This window comes from Phycodurus eques, chromosome 16, assembly GCF_024500275.1.
Source record: "Phycodurus eques isolate BA_2022a chromosome 16, UOR_Pequ_1.1, whole genome shotgun sequence".
Taxonomy (NCBI): domain Eukaryota; kingdom Metazoa; phylum Chordata; class Actinopteri; order Syngnathiformes; family Syngnathidae; genus Phycodurus; species Phycodurus eques.
Genome location: NC_084540.1, coordinates 2,862,501 through 2,882,689, shown reverse-complemented (window position 1 = coordinate 2,882,689; position 20,189 = coordinate 2,862,501). Strand labels below are relative to the sequence as shown.

The following is a 20,189-nucleotide window of genomic DNA, read 5'->3' as shown; positions in this document are numbered from 1 at the left end:
GTTGTCTGTTTTTTTTTTTTTCAACTGATTTAGGACAATTTTGCATTGCTGAATCCGAAAATGACATCAGTTTCTCGTGTTCAGGTCAGGGTTTTATGCCAAGTTGCTAACAGTTTATGAACCAAATGTTACAAATTTTGCTTATAGTAAACATTGATAAAAGTGAGTACCTGTACATTGAATGTTACATCATCATTGTTCAAAATTCACAACGTGGATCTCCGTTTGATTTGAACCTCTAAAGTGAAAATTTTACTGGCCATAGTTCAAAAAGTTGACCTGATTGAGCAGAACCAATGTGATATTTCAGCACATTAAAATTGTCCTAAATCAGCTATCAAATCGACAAATTAGTTGTTGATCAGTGTTATTAGTTATCTATATTTACACTTGTCGTGTGTATTGCTATTGAGCACTTGCCAAACGCACGCGACTTATTGTAATGTTTGGAATAAAACATTTAAGGCCATTAAAGTACATTTGAACCCTCCTCTACTTGTACCATTGTTTGTATTTTATTTTGTAAAAGGGTTTGACCCCTCCTAGAAGCAGTCACCTTATCGTGGTGGAGGGGATTGTGTGTCCCAATGATCCTTGGAGCTAATTTGTCAAATTAGAAAAACAAAACAAGCAAAGTAGAAAAACAAAATTCTTTATTGAAAATATAACGAGCCAGTGCCGAGCTGGTAAAGCAAAGCTATAAATTTAAAATAGGCTCAAAGAGCTTCAACATTTCCTAAAACGACATGAACAACAACAACAACAACAACATCTCAGGCATGTTTCTGTAAAAACATGATGCATTAACACGATGAAGGAAGGCAATTCTAAGCGCAGTACCACAAATGGCCACACGGTGTTGGAGGCACCAGGACTGAAAAAAAGTGCTTTTTTTCTAGTTTATAAAAGAAGAAAAAAAGAAGTTTGGAAAATTATGGCGTATGACGACCACACTGAAAAAAATGATGAAAAAAAAAATGATGAAAAAAAAAGAAAAACAATTAAGTTGTTTTTTCAGATAAAAGGTCATCTGTGATAACTTCACATTTTTTCTTGAAATCAGACTAATCTTGAGGGGAAAAAAATCTGTTGTAACTTGCCACCATTTCTGACTATTCTTGTAATGTCGTTTTAAAAATAAAATGGATTTATTCATTTTTTTTTTTTTTTTTTTTTTACAGTACCAAAATCTTTCTAGAAAAACACCATGTATCCCTGAAAAACTACTTTTTTTCTAAAGACCTTTCAATCTTTTTTCCTCCATAAGATGATGATTTTGTATTTGTTTTTGTCTGGAAAAAATAATCAACAAATCTAACTTCAATCTCAGTATTTCTTTCCCCCCAGTGTGGCTGCAATACTCATCTTCACACAAAACCATTTTTGACGCGACGAACATAAATGTCACTTTTCTGCCGCAGCAGAAAAAACAGTGTCGTACAAAAAAAAAAAAAAAAAAAAAAAAAAAAAAAAAAGGCAGTCAGTGAGTTAAGTGCGAGTGCCGATTTGTTCATCTCACACACTCGTGGCCACACCGGGAAAGGCCCGAGAGGTTTGAAATGTCGTCTCCCGTCTCACAGCAGCAGTTTGGCTCCGGTTCCGAAGTCCAACCTCTTGACCAGCCTGCGCAAACGAATCACAAGCGATGAGGTCGGAGTCATCGCGGCGACGAGAGCGGCCCGCCTTACCCTTTGTGGTAGACTCCGTTGGCGGGCGGCGCGCCGGGGAGATTCTCGGCCGGGAGTCCGCGGCCGGCCGGCTGCTCGTGGACGTACTCGCGACACGACGCCAGCTTGGATTCCAGATTCTATCATGTCGGAAAAGGATTTGTAAAGTTCCTGTTGCGCTCCCGTAAGGTCCTACGACCTTGGCCGAGGAGGCCGAGCTCACGTTGCGCTTTGTTTGACATCCCAGAATCAAACCTCGAACCTTTTGACTGCGAGGCAACAATGCTAACTACAGGCACCGAGCGCAAAAGTTCTCACCCCGACTTTCCTGAGCAGCTCGCCGACAATGTTGAGCGCAGAAATTCTGGCCGACGTCGTCAGAGGACTCACAGACGTGCTACTGTCACCTGTGGACAAGACTAAACATCAATACACAGCAATTGCTAAAGCATTAGAATTCAACTTTAATTAAGGTTGAAATCGATTTAAGGTTGAATTCAAACTTCAATCATTGAGGTTTGAATGATATTTCACATTTATTTCATGTTTAATTTACATCTATTGAGTGCTTAGCGGTGTTTTTGGACGGACCCGTGTCGACGGACGGCGTTTTGGGTGCGGAGGGCGCTCTGATATGCGTGGCGGCGGACATTTTGTCTTCAGTCTTTTTGTCTGGAGGGGTGAGGGGCGGCGAGGGGAAGGGCGCCGACGATGACGATGAGGAGGAGGTCATGTGCTTCTGCTGCACGGCGAGCTCCTGGCGTAGGTCTGCAACGCATCAGTCATCAGCAAATTATTCAAAGCGATATTATTGGCTGCAATATTACACCTTTTGTTCTTCGCAAAAACTTTTCTTGCGATATGCCTTTTCTAATGAGAAACAGTTTTAAATAGGTGAATATTTTTTTATTTTATTTTTTTTAAATAAAAAAAAAAATCTGACTTCATTCTTGTGATATGGATTCTTCACTTGACAAAAAAAAAAGGATTCATTATGATTTGTCAAAATTTGCAATCAACATTTAATTCACATTCAAATCATGTTTAATTCATTGTCGACATCATTTTCAACTAAGGTTTAAATTGTTTTAAGGATTAAACCATCTTCACCTTTACAATTTTAATCATGTACATCATTTTGAATTAGGGTGCCAATTGCTTTTGATTGAGGTTGAAGCCATGTTTAACGAATATTTAATTAAAAACTCTCCAAAATGACAGCGGACCATCAATGAGTCAGGAACGTGGTCTGACCTCTGGCTTCATCCTTGAGCCTCTGCACGGACTCCAGAAGGTTCTCCTTGTCGTCCAGCTCGCTCTCCAGGAAGGCGTTCCTCTCGATGGCCTGGTTCGTACGCAGCTCGAAGTCTTCCAAAGACATGATGGTGGCCCTGAAAGCGCAGACTTCAACGTCACGAGCGCTTAAATCGGGCCACGCAAACGCCACCCGATGCAGAAGTCAAAGTCATGGCCTCGCGCACGGAATAGTTGATAAGCAATAATGACGTCAGTTCAAAAAAAACTGGGGGTGTTGAAACCTTTCACCAGGTAAAGTGTGGGTGTTGAAACACCTACATTTGACGCACGTGCGCTGAAAGGGGGGCTGTTGAAATGTTACACTGTGAAAACGTTTCTTGAAAGGCGCTCCAATACTACTTGAGACACCAGTAAATTCAACCGGCTCAACTTCAAACCCCAAATTCTAAAAGGGGTACCTTTGACACAAACCACCCATATACAAGAAGAAAAAAAAAGCTTTCATGGGCAGCGTGAAAGGGGTATACCCTCCTAAGATTTGGGTCAAATTTACACTCTAATCAAGGCTTTTCCCAATTCCCTTACAGCCAGTAGCCACCCCATCTCGCAAAGTGGGAAATTTGCAGATTCACCCCCCCCTCCCAGCAGTGTCAATACCTTTCACACAGTCTAAAAGGTTTAAACATGGCCTCCCCTTGCTCACCTCTTGGCTCGCTCCAGGTCGTCATTGGCCTGTTCCAGCTCCCTGATGTACTTGTGCAGGTGGTCTCGAATGGACGTCGCTTCGGCCAGTTCGCCCTCCAGCGTCGACATCTGACGACACGCCTCCGAGTGCTGTGTGCCGTACTTCTCCTTGGTGGGGGGGGGGGGGGGGGTGAAATGACAAATAAGTCAAGGAGAAGTGACATATTTTTTTGTCGGACTCACCAAATCTAATTCACAACTAAAGCCACTGTCTAGCCTCTATTTGAGTCGTCGTTTTCGTCCCTCACACTGTGTCGGTACCTTTCCCACGTTCCAGCATCACGCTGATGGAACCATATAGGACGCCGATATTAATAATACAGCGTTATTCATATAAGAGGATGAGTCATATGGAAGAACAGACATGGCCGACGGCGTCAACAGCTGCTTCCTGCTGATTCCTCTTGCCTCAATCACCCCCGCTGTGTGCAAGTGTGAGCGTGTAAACCGCCATTAAACCCCACATCTATCAGCCGATCAACAGGGAAACCCCAGACTGAAAAAAATCCATCAATAGACATGTCAGTACAATTATCCCCTTAGGAGGACCGTCAAATATACACCCTCAGTTGTCCATCAGCACAAAATACTAAAATTCTTCAAACAAAATCAAATCTTTCAAAACTATTTCAGCCTGAAGCATACATACGCATGAATTACATTTGAGGACTCAGTCATACGCTTTCTCTAGATCTACAAAAACACAATGCAGCTCCTTCTGACCTTCTCCATCAACACCCTCAAGGCAAATAATGCATCTGTGGTACTCTTTCTAGGCATGAAACCATACTGTTGCTCGCAAGTACTCACTTCTGTCCTGAGTCGAGTCCTCCACTACTCTTTCCCACAACTTCATTGTGTGGCTCATCGACTTTATTCCTCTGTAGTTCCCACTCTGTAGTTTGCACATCACCCTTGCACATCACCCTTTGCACATCACCCTTGTTCTTCAAAAATGGGCACCAGCACGCTTTTCCCCCATTCCTCAGGCATCTTCTCACCCGCTAGAATTCCGTTGAACAAGCTGGACAAAAACTGCACATTCACCTCTCCTAGATGCTTCCATACTGCCACAGGAATCTCATCAGGACCAATTGCCTTTCCATTTTTCATCCTCTTTAATGCCTTTCTAACTTCCCCCTTACTAATCATTGCCACATCCTGGTCCACCACACTTGCCTCTTCTACTCTCCCTTCTCTCTCATTTTCCTCATTCATCAACTCCTCGAAGTATTCTTTCCATCTAGCTAGCACACTGCTGGCACCAGTCAACATATTTCCATCTCTATCCTTAATCACCCTAACCTGCTGCACAACCTTCCCATCGCTATCCCTCTGTCTGGCCAGCCTATATAGATCCTTTTCTCCTTCTTTAGTGTCCAACCTGCCATACATGTCATCATATGCCTCTTGTTTGGCCTTTGCCAACGCTACCTTTGCCCTCCGTCGCATCTCAATGTGTTCCTTTCTCCTCTCCTCGGTCCTCTCAGTGTCCCACATCATCTTAGCAAACCTCTTTTCTTGTATGATGTCCTGTACTTTGAGGTTCCAGCATCAAGTCTCCTTCTCCCCTTTCCTACCAGAAGATACACCTGCTACTGATACTCTCCTGCCTGTCTCTCTGATCACCTTGGCTGTAGTGGTCCAGTCTTCTGGAAGCTCCTCCTGTCCACCGAGAGCCTGTCTCACTTCCTCCCGAAAACCTGCACAACACTCTTCCTTTCTCAGCTTCCACCACATGGTTCTCTGCCTTTGTCTTCTTAATCTTCCCTCCCACCACTAGTCCTCTTACACTCTCCCCTAGCACTCACTACCTAACAGTTGGTAACCTCCTTCAGATTAGATTGTCTGCACAAGATGCAATCCACCTGCGTGCTCCTACCTCCGCTCTTGTAGGTCACCCTATGTTCCTGCCTCTTCTGGAAGAAAACGTGTTCTCTACAGCCATTTCCATCCTTTTTGCCAAGTCTACCACCATCTGCCCACCAAGTTCCTTTCCTGGATGCCGTACTTACCCATCACATCTTCATCACCCCCGTTTCCTTTACCAACATGCCCATTACAATCTGCACCAATCACGACTCTCTCTCGCTCTCGCTCTCTCTCTCTCTCTCTCTCTCTCTGTGTCTGGGATGCTCAGAACTACTTCATCGAGCTCCTTCCAGAATTTCTCTTTCACCTCTAGGTCACATTCTACCTGTGGGTCACAGCCACTAATCACATGATACATACACCAAGCAGACATTACATCACCATTCTTTCCTCTGGTGTTTTTACCAGGTTTCACAAAAATTCATCCGTTTGAAAACTTTGCTTACAGGCCACATAGACTGTGTGCTGTCATGTGACTGTCTAGCTTAGTTTGATTCGGCTAATGGAGTCAAACATCGCTACCAGTTCCGTTGGATTGGTGAAAGTCTCTCTGAAAAAACAAAACATACAGATTGCGCAAGCAATAACTGAATAAAAATTCAAGCATTATTATTATTTACCATCTCTTCTTAGCAAAACTATTCAAATAGAAAGTGTGTTGCATTAACACTACACTGACAAGTACAATTTATCCACAAGTTTACTTAAATTTAATGGAAGAACTGTAGCGCATTACTATTAACCTCTGTCCATAAGCATAAAAGCAGTGAAATATAACAAAAACCAGAGGACTATGTTAAGTATGAAACATTTTTGGGATCCAACATTGTAGTATCAATGGGTCATTTTTCTGTTTTTGTGTCTCTTTTGACTATTTTAAGACACCGAGGCAATTAGAAAAAAAGTTTAAAAAAAAAAAAAAAAAAAGAAATGCCCTCTGGCAAATTTTATACAGCCAAAACGCCTAGAAAATTGTGGGTGGGGGGTGGGGAATAAAACAAACTGGATACTTCATTATGTATATCCTCTCAAGAGCTCCAATACAAATTGATGTGCCTAATGTTGTGTCCAGCGAGTTTTCAATAAATTCCCCACTTCTTCCGCAGTTAAATATCAGATGAACAAGAGAGTCATTCAAGTCCAGTTTGTGCTCTTCGCACAAACGCGACGAGTCACAGAATGTTCCGCCTGGGTCTCATGGCGCTCCCGCCTGGAGGACGCAGCTAACTTTAAAATATTTGCGTGCGGGGAGAGGAACACACTCTGGGGGGGGGAAAAAAAAAAAAAAAAAAAAAAACAATGCCTCTTGTGTTGGTGTAACCGCAGGTTAGGGTTAGAGTTTTGCGCCTTCAGCGTAGTGCCACATCACATCGTGCCCAGCGGCACTGAGCTCAAGCAGATGAAATGCAGAAAAATTAAGACCAAGAAGACAGAGAAGGTCCCCAACTTCCCCCCGCCCCCCAGTACATTTAAGTGTACGGGATAGGTAAAACTAAAGAGGAAGGAAAAAAAGAAATTGACATGGTCTCGCCATATCATGGCTTTTCACCGCCGGAGCGATAAACGGGCGCTCACTGTAGTTTTCAAAAGCGACAAATGTCCTGGTTGGTTACCTTGTAGTTTTCGAGGTCCATTCGCAAGCGGTTGTTAGCGGCCAGCAGCTCACGGTTCCTCGTCTCGTACACTTTGAGCTCTGCTTCCAGCTCTGCCTCGTAGTCGCGGCTCATTTGCTGGAACTCCTGCAGCTCTTCCTGGGCTTCCTCAGCACTGAAAACACACACAAAAAAGGAGAGCATACTCAGACTTTACTCAATAAACTGAGCATTATGCCTATCAACATATTCAAAAAGGACTCCCAAGTTTGTTTGCATCTGAGCAATTGGAAGATGTTGCTCATTTTCCCTAAATTACGCAAGTTCCACTTCAATCCTGTGGCAACAAGCAAGTGATCTCCCACAAGATGCCAATGTGAGCACACAAGATATCTTATTTTTTCATGTGGCGTGACCAGCAAAAATAAGCAAGTCTTCTCTATCGGGTCTGATCCTCTGAAAAAAAAAAATTGGGGGGAAAAAAAAAATGCCTGCGACATTTGAGGAGATCATGTGAGAATGTGCTTTCACAAATGCGAAAGTAAAATCAACTCATATTTCTGATAACACTTGGAGGCATTTCTTGCCAAGGTGTCAATATTTTGGAGGAAAAAATGGGGTTTAACAGGGGAAAAACAAACCTCTGCCGGTGTTTGGCAGTCTTCTCCCTCCAGTAGTGAACTTCCTCCTTCAAGGATCCAAACTCTGGAGTGTCGGGATCCTCCATCTCCATTCCCAGCCTGGCTGAATGCAGCCAAACGCGGCCCAACTTGCCGATGCAGTCAAGCCGTCTGGACGTGCAAAGGAGGTCCATTTGGAAAGCAGTCAATTGGAGCTCGAGTTCCATTTTCCCAATGACAAAATCGACGTGCGTCATGATAAAATAAATAGAAATGGCTCGCCAGGACTTTCTTCCACATTCGGCATACGACTTATTGCTCTTAGTAGGGTTGCGGTGAAGTTTACATCGAAGTCCGTTGTCCACTTGGACAATAGCCAATTTTAATCTCAATTCGTTTTTCATGAAAACTCCCGGTGTGATCGTACATACAACCCATAGAAATAACTCTTTAATTGTTTCTTACATATTCAGCTTAAGACTTAATGATTGTAGTTGGGCCCAGTCAAGCGCGTGAGGAATTCCGTTTGGAAAATGCCCACTTTTAGTCTCATTTACACTTTGTAATCAAAATTCCTGATGCATCGTGTGTAAAAAAAAAAAAATTAATAAAATAAAATAAATTGCTCTTTGGGACTCTCTGTCATATTTGGCAATATACATCTTTGACCCCAGTTGGGTGCAGTCACACCTCCAAGGAAGTCCGTTTGGAAATTAGCCAATTTTACTCTCATTAGACATTTTAATATCATGTACAAAACGGACAGAAATGACTTTGAGGGTCGCTCACATTGCATAGAACATTATTTTTTTTTCATTTCGCCTTTTAAACTCAAATTAACGACTTGAATTAGTTGCAGTAGCGAGACAATGGCAAACGTCATTCGACCAGAACAGACTAAAATAAGTGGATCATATTATGCGTTAAATGGATTTAAAGCTCTCGCGTGAAATGGCTTTTTTTTTTTTTTTTTTTTTTTTTAAAACAAGTTTTCATACAAAGTTTGAACAAATTAAGACACGTCAAAACTTACTAGACAACAAACAAAGATGTACAAAGGACGGTGGTTACTTCAATGTGTAGTGGCGAATAATATTGAAATGACTTACTTCTGGAGGGGTTAGGCAGCTCAAACTTTGCAATCCAAAGAACAAGAGAGTCAATGGAATCTCCTCCTCTCGGCTTTTTAATGCAAATAAGTTAGCTGTCCCTGCTAAAAAAGGAGTTAACCATTTAAATCCCAGCTGATTTAAACACACCGCAGGTCTCCGGGGAGAAAGTGTCGTGGAAAAGGCGACGAAACACGCCCAACGTCTCACTCGCCGCTGACTGACTTTCTTAATGAATAACGACCACGTTTGCCGTCTGGATGTTATTCCGAGAAGTTTAAATCACACTTTACCACAAGCTGGGCGTCACAAACGTTGCTGCCGTAGTGGGATAGGAACGGCGAACAATACACGCTGCCATTCATATTGTCCGGAAACGTCCACCAATCACAAGTTACGTGTCCGGTCTCGTTCCCGCTTTCTATTAGCCGTTGGAGGTGCCAGTCAAATTAAATGGGCGTGGTGTTCGTCTAGTTATCCAATCAACTGAGCGATGAAGGAAGAGTCGTATCTGCATAATCTTTCCAGTCTAGACGTTTTGATGGATTAGAGAGGGTCCGTGATGCCTTTGACGGCTATCGGAAATCGAAATTATCACCCAATCGTTGAGGAATATGATGGATTTTGTGGTGGTATATGTAAATTGTAAATGTACTTCGATGTTTTGTAACTAGGTACAACAAGTAAATACATAAATAAAATAAAGTTTATTGTGCTTTCATCTGTTGTGTTAAAAGTAAGAACCCAACCATTTAAAAGTGTCATTAAGTGAAGTTTGGTGAGTTGGAAGCGCCTGATCACTTCCTGTTCCTCTGATTGGACGATGGCGTTCCCTGATAGCAGGGTCAGAGGTCACCACGGGTCAACTGTGTCCTTTGGCGAGGGATGAAGGCAATTGATCTGATCCGAGTTAATCCACACGCATTCGCCATCGCTTCACATAAAGCTGGTTCACACGCCAACGCTCTCCTTGATACCATCTGACTCACTTACCTGAAACAAAGTGGGATGGATGAAATGGCGATTGTCACTGAAATAGGAGGTAATGAAAGTCACATAAAGGCTTTAAATTCAGAAATGCTAAATACAATCATAATGACACTTCCTGGGTGGGATCCTAGTGTAATCTAGCACCTAACTGAACTGGAAGTGCTGAGTGATAACAGAGGGATTACTTTCAATGTCACCCTGAAAGCGGAGCTAATGACAGTCACAAAACACTTTTGTGCTGATCGGACCTTAATGAAACATCCCGGGTGGCATTCTGGAATAGTCTAATGCTATCCTCGGATGTTTGATTGAATGGCTGAAGACGATGAAGCAATAAAACAAAGATGACACGGTAATGATCCCTGCTGTGTTTTATTTTATTTTTTCTTGACAAGAAAACATTATATGGATAGTTCTTCCCATAATCATAAGAAAGACTTGACATTCTTGACACACTCATTCCACTTACTGTATTAATAATAATAATAATAATAATAAAACGGACATAGGAACTGTGTAGGGAGCTCCAGCACAGTACATAAGGTACCTTGGCTGATGGCAACAAAAACAGTCCTGTTGCCTTCATTCAACCTTTGTAGATTTCAAAGTATGTTAGGACAGGATGTACAGTATGTGTGATGAATTAACACAGCATTGTCATTTTAATAGCTTCAAAATGAGAATTCCAGATCCCTTAGCGAGGCTCTTTTGGGCATCCATTGTGAGGAAAACCCTTTTATTTTGTTGCCAAAACACAAGCTACATACCTGTCTTGTCTCGACGCCTAGACGGCGACGTCCGCGTTAGTCATTCGAGGTAGAAAACCCAAAGTGGATTATATTCAACGCAAACACCGAGATGTGTCGACATGAGAAGGCACGAAATGGCGGCAAAGTAAAATAATGGAGCCCTTCAATTTAGTTTCAGGAGTGTGTGGGCTGCATATTCCGAGAAGACTAAAAGTCAAAGTATTGGATAAACAATGCCAAAGCACTGTCACTACTGCTGTCCTACTTCCCTTGGACGGCGTAACATGGCTGGGCAAACGTTTGAGGTCAAGGTTCTCACGTTCAAGGTCAAGGTCATTCACAAAAATTGTTGAAATGTGTCTCCAAAATATGTACAGGAAAAATAAATGACAAATCCTGAATTATTCTAATTAATAATCGGATTATTTATAATTAACCAATTATTTATTACAGAAAATATCTTGAACGTATGTAGATTTTCATCATTGTATGATTTAAAAGAAAGTGATTAACTAATTATTTAATCAAAGGAATTAATTTTAAAAATTATTAAAAAGACAAAATGCATGTTTTTACAAAAACAAAACTGATTAAATTATATTCACTTTTCATTCATTTCATATTCATTTATCACAGTAAATAATTGTTTAATTAATACACAGTAAATGATCAAATAAAAATGTGAATAAAATAAACAATTTTACATATACAACACTAGTTAATACATTTTCTTAAATAACTGGTTATTTAATGTATTTGAAATACTAAAATAAAATATTTGTAAAAATAATTTTACAGACATTTAACATTTTTAATTATTGTATTTGATCGTTTAATTTAAATGAAATGATAAGTTAACAAATAGGACTAATGAATAATTTTAAGATTTTATTCAATAATTGTTCAATTAAATATGATTTTATTCATTGTAAAAAATATATATTTTTTACCTCATCAGTCAATGAACTGGCCCATCTATCCATTTTAAAAACGTTATAGCAGCACCGCCGAGCTCTAAATGTTCATGTGCCTCTTCAAATGTTACAATTATATTCATGTTTTGGGTTTGATACGTCATAGAGAAATAAATATAGTACTAGAGGTGAAACACATAACACTTAAAGGCACAAAAGTACACGATAAATGCATAGCCTTTAGCATCTTAGCCGCAGCGACAGGGCTGATCTGCAATTGCTTCTGATTGGTTGAGCTTTATGGTTCTGGGGCTACAGCGCCACCTGTTGCATTGGCATGTACACATACATATGGACCCACTGTATACGGCCAAGGGCTTGGACACAACAGGTGCTCCCGGTTGCCAGGTGGTCTTCTCGGTACTCAACAGCAGCACGTGACTAGTTGTCCTCGGGGGTCCCGCGGTCCTGCTTCCTGTCCAGGCGGGCCTGGCGCATCTCCTCCAGTGTCTTGCGGGGGTCCACGATGAAGGCGAGCGCCACGCCGGCTGTGCCGTCGCCGTCCTGACGGGAGAAGCAGAGGAAGGTTGCCCACAGGAAGGCGCAGCAGCCCATGAAGGCGGTGCGCATGTGCAGAGGCAGCAGGGCGAAGTTCAGGAACTGACAACACACACACGCACAATTACAGTTAGCTGGAGCAATTAGCATCACACGTGGTGGGGCACGGTTGTTATTATCAAATACAGTAGCAGCATGCTGTCATTTAACGACAATCTTTTTATCATTACTTAATATCAACGCACTATTATTTAACAAATATGGTGCCGGTGTCTGGTTATTTTTTAATTAATTGGCTACTTTTATGAACGTGCAGTGGATGGTGATTATCACTATCAATTAACACGCAGTTATATAACTATACTTTAACTACAAGTGCAGGATACAATGATAAGTAGAAATCTATAGTGTCATTTATGAATGTTTATTGTCATAACAATTAGCGTAGAGTCGTTTAACTCTGTTTATCATGATTATTAACTGGTATAGAACAATACCTTATATCTATTAGCAATGACTCATGGATGTTCATAGTCATTTAGCGTATGTTCTTTGTCATTATTAATTAACAATCATTTTAACAACTACTAGTGCATGTTTATTATCACTATTAATTAATATTACTGTTCCTGAACAAGGACTAGTCAGCGTATGCTTATTATCATGATCACGTAACACAGTCTTTTCACAACTACTACGTTTATGATTATTATCAACTGATATCGTCATTTAACAACTAGTGGGTGTTTATTATGTTTAACAACTACTACTAACAAAGTTATTTAACAGTTACTACAGTATTTTTTTTTTTAATCAGTACTTGATACACTGTCATTCAACAACGACTACGTTTATTATTAGTACCAATTGACATAAAGCCATTTGACAACTATTAGCTCACGTTTATGATGATTATTAACTGACTTCATGTAATTTAACAACGATGACTCCGCGTTATGATCATTAATCAACAAGAACTTCTCGTTCAGCGATTCTCAACTGCTGTCACATTCCTTTTATTTGCAAGGTCACGACCCACTTCCACGTTAAGAACAACAAAAAGATGTTTTGGGTTTTTGTTTTGTTTTGTTTGAAAATGGCCTCCGAAAACACATGCACAATAGTGTATACTATATTTCCAAACGCTGTTTCCAATGAGTAGGATGTACCGCCAAAAGCGTATTACTAGCCAAGACAGCTGCTAACCAGGAGGCTGAGCGACACGATGTTTGTTCAGAGAGTCAACTAGTGGCTAGGGGCCCAAGGAAGTGAAATTCCCCGTTGCTTACCTAATACACTATGTTCCGTTTGGCAACTTGGTGCACGTCTGCACTGCAGCGAAAGAAACCCTAACACGAATACATATCATCTTTTATTAGCTGTCCGCGACCCACCCATAAGTTTGAGAATCACTGATCTAAAATCATTACAAATCGACATACTAATGCTTAACAACTACTCGGGCGTGTTTATTATGATTTTTAATGAACAACACAGCACAGTTATTCAATTAGTACAAGTGTCTCGTCGACTTTGGTTGCGCTCACATGACGAGGTGTCAAATCGTGTATGCGACCGCTGCGGAGGTCATTTATAAATATGTATACACGCATTCTTTGTGGGCGCATTCTTGTCGATACAAATAGAAAATGGGAAGTGAGTTGAAGACTAGCATGGAATATGAATAATAACCATGATGTTTACCTGCATGAAAGGCCAGTACATGAGTCCAGTCTGCAGGAGGAAACACAACCTGACTTTATCTTCAAAATCAAGTACATTTATGAAGTATACATATATTGTACAAGCATATACTTTACATGAATCAGATTCAAGACTATTTGCGACCAAATGTTGTCAGTCCGCTTCACTTCCACAGATACTACACTAGAGGCATGTGTAATCTGGGTTAATCCCAGTGGCGACGAGGGAGGAGGGTGATCCCCCCCCCACCATCGCTCACCTTCCACGTGTTGAAAAACTTCTCCCGCCAGTCTTCAAGGACGTCCTCCTTTCCCTCCAGGAAGCTCACCCCTGCAAGACAGAACAGAAACTCAACGGAGCTCACGCAAGATCTTTGGTCAAGAATCCAAATTTGTGAAACTGGAAATGGGCAAAATGAACCTTGGAATTGCCGCTTTGAAGCTAAATGAGTGACTTTTGAAAATGACCACATTTCATACTGCTGAGTGAAACGGTCTTCGAGGGCTGAATATTTTCAAAATTCTATGAGGTGCTACTAGACCACTTTCGGGGTCTTTGGCCCAGTAAAATTAAAACGATAAGAATGCAATGAACAGCAGCTACTTAAATTAAAATTTTCACAATGTGTGTCTATTTTTCTTGCAATTGACGTACACACTTACTAAGATGGCAGACATGGTGTCAAACTCGTGGCCCGGGGGCCAGATCCGGCCCGCAACATCATTTTATGTGGCCCGCGAATGCAAATCATGTGTGTCGACTTCATGTTTCTTTTGAAAATACCAAAATTGGTGTCTTGTATAATGTTGAGATATTGCAAGCATTTTATGCTATGATGCGTGTAGAAACTGGCGACGAGGGCTGAATTTTCATAGAACGCCATACAGGGAGTGCTACTAAACCCATTTTGGGAGTATTGGACTCTTTCACTATCAACTTCTAAATCAAAATTAGAATACAATCATATTCTGTACACTTGTTTCACAGTCAACCTACCCGTGTAGAAGACACTGGTGGCCAGCGGGGAGGCGAAGCTCTGGTCCAGCAGCAGCTTTCGGAAGAGCATCCCGGCCGACTTGCCCGGAAAACGTCGCTCCAGCGCCCTCATCCAGAAGTAGTTCAAGTTGCCGTGGAAGGTGACCGCCACCACGGCCACGTTGCGCGTGTGAGTCCAGTCCAGTCGCTCCTTGTGCGCCAGGAGCTGGTGCGCCAGGTCACCTCCGGCGAACAGGCCGCCGTAGAGCGTCACGTTGGCCAGCCAGGGGAAGCGCTTGGCGGCCTCCCGCAGCACCAGCCTCCGCATGCCGAGGAGGTGGTGCGCTCAGCACGCGAATGGGGAACATGTCACGCACTGAAGTTTCTCGCGCATCCTCCTGGACGAGCGTGACGTCATCAGCCAAGATCGCCTCGGAGTCTGCGCACAATGAACCATTTGCAAGAAAGATAAAGCTCGTTTTTTAAATTTATTTGTTTTATTGACACCCCCAGAGAGGTTGTCATTGCGCAGAATTTCGGCATAAAGCCTTATTTGTCATCATTTGAATATTACAAAGACGTCACACGAACGACGTCAGATGAGCAGGGGACCCGAAGAAGATGAGGGGGGAATCCTTCTATTGGTTAATTTGCATGTCAATCAAAGAAAGCCGGTCTGTGATTGGCCCGTCGTGCTTAAAGCCCTGCTCATGTGTAGTTTGTGGATTTGCGTTAGAAACTCAAGCGAACGTGTCTCCGTGTTCAGGCAGCGTTTCTCTCAATCTGGACTTTGGCGACGAAATGAAGGCCAGGAAACATTAAACCAAAAGAAGAAAAAAAGAAGGTACGCTTGACATTACGGGGGCCGTGTTTGACGATGGCTTTGCCGCCGTCGCTTCCTTGTGTTATCCGTCGCTTGTGGTTCGGGTAACAATTCGTCGTGTTTTGGGCCACCAGCGAACTGCTGCCGTCTTGGCGGTGTTGGTCAAGAAGAAACGCTTCTACAATACGATTAATGCGCCTCCGCCATTGCCAAAATTCATAACAGCAACCATAGCTGGAGGCTCTTAAGTCGCCATTGTTTCCAGTTAGCGATACAGCTGTTAACGTTTTTTTTTGGCTAGCTCTGCTGTCATCCTCCTCCCGATTGGGGGACGCTGTAAAAAAAATAAATAATAATTTATGTTAATAGAGACGTTTCTTTTGTGCATAGCACCAAAGCCGAATTTTGAAGAACCGCTGTTATATATAGAAAATAACAATTTCCCTGATGTGTCACATATTGTGGTGTTTTGGCCATCGGGCAAAGTTAAGAAATATGAAATTGTGCAACTGAGTTTGGCTTTTTGGCGTCAGAGCGATAGATACCAGCTATTACATTAACGTTTTAACAGGAACGTTTTTATTTGTCTTCTCATAAAACAAAGCCGATGTTCGCAGAACCGATGATATATTTAGAAAACCACCATTTCTCTTTTGTATGACTTACTGTGGTGTTTTGGCATGAGGGCAAATGTCAAAAAATGTGCGATCGTGCAGCTGGCGCCGGCTTCTTGGCGTCGAGAAGTAGATCCCATCTATGCATAAGCTATTAAGTTAACCAGTTTATGAATAGCAATCATTTGTCTTGCATTCTACGAGAGCCGATGTTAACAGAACCTGTGCTATCTTTACAAATCCATCACTTTTCTGCTTATTTTTTTTTTTGTTATTTTTTTTTAGGATGAATTGTGGTATTTTGCCAGTAGGGCAAATGTAAAAAGAAAAAACAAAAGTGACTTGTGCAATTGACTTTGGCCTCTTGTCATCCAGAGCGATAGATACCAGCTATAAATAAGATATGTTAAGTGTGTGTTATGAGTGTGTGTATGGTTAGGGTGGCGTAATTGGATGACAACAAATATAAGAGATTACGGAAGATGTTGCAACAAGTGATGACATGTCTTCTGGTTGATGATCGTTATGTGGTTTCCATAACTTTGCTCTTTGTCAGAGCATGTGTGGCATTTAACACTGAAACATAAAACCGCCCCCATCACTAAGCATAATGTCTATTTTAATGCCCACACATTATATCTTGCAGAGTATGCTGATGTCGAATCTTCCTTGTTATGGCCTGCTTGTACACTGCAGTCACTTTCAGACCTGGACCAGCAGGACACGTTCACATGCACACCGACCTAAACGCTCCCCAGAAAATAAGCGATTTATCCTCAAATTAAAGCTGAGATGGAGTTCATTGTTGCAACCGCACCCGGGCAATAAGACCAGACATATCTTTTTTTTTTTTTTTTTATCTCGCAGCTGCGTGTTTTCTTCCCGAAAAAGAAGGATTACACGCATGAGAATTAATGACTTCAGGCGTCTTATTTTACTGGGAGAGAAGGAGAGAAAAAAAAAAAAAAGTCATAATAAAAGGCTGGACAGTTGGTGGTACATGATAGGCGTGAGAGAGAGCGCGGACTATTGTTCCGCCAGTGCGTGCCTGCATAATTAAAATGCACATTAATGGGCAGCAGTGTGCAAACAACACTCATGTGCACTATTGTTTGCCGCCGTTGTTTATTCATATGCTTTTTAACTAGTGGATTTATTTATTATTTTTTGACCGAAAGTGTGTGTCGCAGTTCCACACGAAGCACCCCGAGTCTTTTGAAGAGACTTCCTCTTTCGACGCGGCCAAGGAAACGCGCTCGACCGCAGTGAGAAGACTCACAAAAGCGAGTCACAATAACACACCAGAAGACAAATGATAACAACAGACGGTCAGGTTTTAAATCACATTCTGAACTGGCACACAAATATATAAAAAAAAAAAAAGTTAACCGCTATCAATAGCAACACAATAAAAACAATAATCAGTCTATTTTCTATTTTTCATTTATTTTCACAATTCAGGAGTTCCCAGGTTTCTGTCCTGGACATTTCTATATGTCAACTGCCATTGATGTATATATTCATGAAGTACGTTTTTCAACGGGTAGGTGTAGAAGAGGGACTCGCTCAGCTTGTCTGTAAAATTCAGGTTTGCATTGCTCGATAGCGCCTCCCTGAGGGAAGGAGCAGGAAGAGGTGATGACCAGGCTGTGGAGCGTGCAAAATCCAAGAGGTCTTGTCTTAGTTCTGCCAGCGTGCAAGTCCTCAAGGGTGGGTAGGGGGGGGTACCGACAATCTTTTCAGCAGTTTTGATTGTCCGTTGCAGTCGGAGTTTGTCCTTTTTTTGTGGCAACACCGAACCAGACTTATCGAGGAAGACGGCACTGATTTGATGCCTGCTGTGTAGAACTGCCTCAACAGCTCCAGCTCCAGGGCAGTTGGACAGCGCGAGCGGCAGCTGTGGTGACTGATGCCCCCCGAAGTGACTGTGGCGTCGTCGGCAAACTTCAGGAGTTTGACAGCTGAGTGCGTTGAGGTGCAGTCCTTATTGTGTTGAGAGAAGAACAGCGGAGAAAGGACACATCCTTGGGGCACCCCAGTGCTGATGGTGCGTGTGGATGAGGTGGTGTCCCCCAGCCTCACCTACTGTGCCCTGCCCGTCACGAAGCTGTGGGTGGGATGCAGGGAGCGCTACATACTACACTGTGTGGATGTGGTGCATGCCAGAATCGATTCATGACCAAATTGTCTTGATTTTTCTGACATTTGGGCAATTCAATGTGATGCTGTCACATTATGCTACGCTAGCTATGTGTGCTAACTTCCTGCGTGTGTGTGCGCGTGCACGCATGTGTGTCTGCGTTCGTGCGTGTGTGCCAGTAAGTCGTGAGTGAGTGGCGATGATGTCGGTAGAGGTGGACGTGCTGCTGCAGGAGGCCAAGGAGAGCATCGAGGCGGCTCAGAACTTTCGCAGCGAGCTGCAGCAGAGACTCAATGGACTCAACCAGGCACGCAAACAGGTGCGCTTACTCCTCCTCCTCATCATCATCATCATCATCATGGGCCTATATTTTGCTAAATTAACCTTTTCTAGTATTTTGGATGTAATATTGTCTCTATGGTGCCTCAGTAAACATGAAATATGAATTAAAATTGTCCACGCATTCCTGAGCTCCGCACATTTTTCTGCCAAGAGGCCTGAAATCAGGTCATTCGAATTTCTCGAGCTTATCTACGTCAGTCGCGAAGATCTCCGCCTAGCTCTCCAGCGCTGTCAACATAACAAAGACGTGTGCTCTCACAATTGGGTCTATGACACGGAGGCAACCAATCAGAGGAAAGGGGGCGGTCTTAGTCAAATATGGACGAAGCGGATCCAAAACTTGGTCAAACAGAAGTAACTGTCGGAGAGGCCTTTTCTGGACACTCGTATGACAAAAATAAGGTGCTTTTTTATTTTATTTCTTTATTTTATTATTATTATTTTTTTTTTAAATAACTGAAATTGACACTTGTCCACATTAGAGAGTCACTCTATGGACGTCTAAATACCCAAAATATGGGAGCTTTCATAGACTTGCTTTCTTTATGACTGTTGAAAACAGAAGTGGTAAAATGCGCACTATTGAAACCCGAACACTTACTTGAAACCCAATTTCGAAACCCAAACTCAAAGCCATAACCCTACCTTGAAAGCATAACTGTTGTTTAAAACCCCAACTCAAGCTTGAAATGCTAACCCAGGCCTGAAACCCTTACTTAAAGCCCTAACCCTGGCTTTGAAGCGCTACTTGAAAAGTCAACACTACCTCGATACCCTAACCTAGACGTTATACCCCAACACTTAAAACTCGAAACCTAACCCCGTCTTAAAAACTCTACTTTGAAAAATGAAACCCGTCTCAAAACCCTAACCTAGACTTTAAACCCCAACCCTGTCTTGACATACTAACCTTGATTTCAAACCCTAACCGCTTTTAGATCCCTAACCTTGCCCATAAACTTTACTTTTCAACCCTAAACCTGTTGAAACGTTGACAGAGACTCGCAGGGGCATTTATTTCTTTCCTCCCTGGCGGTGATGTCTCTTCCTTCCTGTTTTGGTCTTCACTGATCCAAGCGGCAGCAGCGCTCAGTAAACAATGTCTCCACTTCCTGTCGCCGCTCGCTCACATCAAGCCCCCGCGTCCCTCGGGCCCACAAACATTCTCGCTGCGACCAACAAAGACTTTTTATTGTTTGATTGCCGTGTTTATTTTTACTGGACACACCATCACACATGAACGACGAGCTAGCCGACTGGGGACGTATTTTTATGATGTTAACGCATCACATCATATCAGTTGATAGCACTAAATTTGTAGCCTAGCAAGTCTTGGGAGTCTTCAATTAACCTACCTAGCATATTTTTGGGATGCGGGAGGAAACTGCAGAAAACCCACGTAGGCACGGGAGAACGAGCAAAGTCCTCACAGGCGAGGCCGGATTTGAACCCGGGTCCTCAGAACTGTGAGGCAGGTGTGCTAACCAGTCGTCCACCTTGCTGCCCCGATGTCGAATTA

At 42.4% G+C, this 20,189-nt stretch overlaps 3 protein-coding genes across 11 annotated transcripts in view; 1 reads left to right on the top strand and 2 right to left on the bottom strand.

Moving 5' to 3' along the window:
* Nucleotides 1-1,480: 1,480 nt before the first annotated feature.
* Nucleotides 1,481-9,201, bottom strand: LOC133415344 (nuclear distribution protein nudE homolog 1-A-like). Its single transcript, XM_061701324.1, has 9 exons — nucleotides 8,862-9,201; nucleotides 7,774-7,923; nucleotides 7,154-7,307; nucleotides 3,628-3,776; nucleotides 2,922-3,058; nucleotides 2,259-2,435; nucleotides 1,986-2,074; nucleotides 1,689-1,807; nucleotides 1,481-1,623 (listed from the first exon to the last, which is right to left on the bottom strand). Exons 2-9 carry the CDS (start codon nucleotides 7,863-7,865, stop codon nucleotides 1,575-1,577), a joined length of 966 nt encoding a protein of 321 aa, XP_061557308.1. The 5' UTR covers nucleotides 7,866-7,923; nucleotides 8,862-9,201; the 3' UTR covers nucleotides 1,481-1,574.
* A 1,015-nt stretch (nucleotides 9,202-10,216) lies between these two features.
* Nucleotides 10,217-15,272, bottom strand: LOC133415345 (mpv17-like protein). Of its 2 annotated transcripts, none has more exons than XM_061701325.1 (4): nucleotides 14,773-15,272; nucleotides 14,036-14,106; nucleotides 13,777-13,806; nucleotides 10,217-12,174 (listed from the first exon to the last, which is right to left on the bottom strand). In XM_061701325.1, the coding sequence occupies exons 1-4, from the start codon at nucleotides 15,077-15,079 to the stop codon at nucleotides 11,956-11,958; spliced, it is 627 nt and encodes a 208-aa protein (XP_061557309.1). In that variant the 5' UTR covers nucleotides 15,080-15,272; the 3' UTR covers nucleotides 10,217-11,955. The 2 variants fall into 2 exon arrangements, with proteins under 2 accessions (XP_061557309.1, XP_061557310.1); XM_061701326.1 differs by having other exon boundaries at nucleotides 10,217-12,078.
* Nucleotides 15,273-15,456: 184 nt separating this feature from the next.
* crlf3 (cytokine receptor-like factor 3) overlaps nucleotides 15,457-20,189 on the top strand; it is a 10,897-nt gene continuing 6,164 nt past the window's right edge. The window contains exons 1-3 of one of the 8 annotated variants that reach the window (XM_061699806.1): nucleotides 15,457-15,595; nucleotides 18,035-18,153; nucleotides 18,512-18,647. In XM_061699806.1, coding sequence (XP_061555790.1) covers nucleotides 18,528-18,647 — 120 coding nt within the window. In that variant the 5' untranslated portion in view covers nucleotides 15,457-15,595; nucleotides 18,035-18,153; nucleotides 18,512-18,527. Of the gene's footprint in view, nucleotides 15,596-17,794; nucleotides 17,899-18,034; nucleotides 18,648-20,189 lie in introns of all 8 variants that reach the window. The other 7 variants (XM_061699802.1, XM_061699804.1, XM_061699803.1 and 4 more) reach the window with 7 other exon arrangements.

What these genes read in the sequence shown, in the direction of transcription:
- LOC133415344 (XM_061701324.1), bottom strand. Translation starts at nt 7,865, where the DNA reads ATGGAGATGGAGGATCCCGACACTCCAGAGTTTGGATCCTTGAAGGAG. An exon ending in TGGACCTCGAAAACTACAAG is followed by an intron (nt 3,777 to 7,153) that starts GTAACCAACCAG and finishes CCCCCCACCAAG; the next exon opens with GAGAAGTACGGCACACAGCA. An exon ending in GCTCAAGGATGAAGCCAGAG is followed by an intron (nt 2,436 to 2,921) that starts GTCAGACCACGT and finishes GATGCGTTGCAG; the next exon opens with ACCTACGCCAGGAGCTCGCC.
- LOC133415345 (XM_061701325.1), bottom strand. Translation starts at nt 15,079, where the DNA reads ATGCGGAGGCTGGTGCTGCGGGAGGCCGCCAAGCGCTTCCCCTGGCTG. An exon ending in AGTTTTTCAACACGTGGAAG is followed by an intron (nt 13,807 to 14,035) that starts GTGAGCGATGGT and finishes TTCCTCCTGCAG; the next exon opens with ACTGGACTCATGTACTGGCC. An exon ending in TGTACTGGCCTTTCATGCAG is followed by an intron (nt 12,175 to 13,776) that starts GTAAACATCATG and finishes GTGTGTTGTCAG; the next exon opens with TTCCTGAACTTCGCCCTGCT.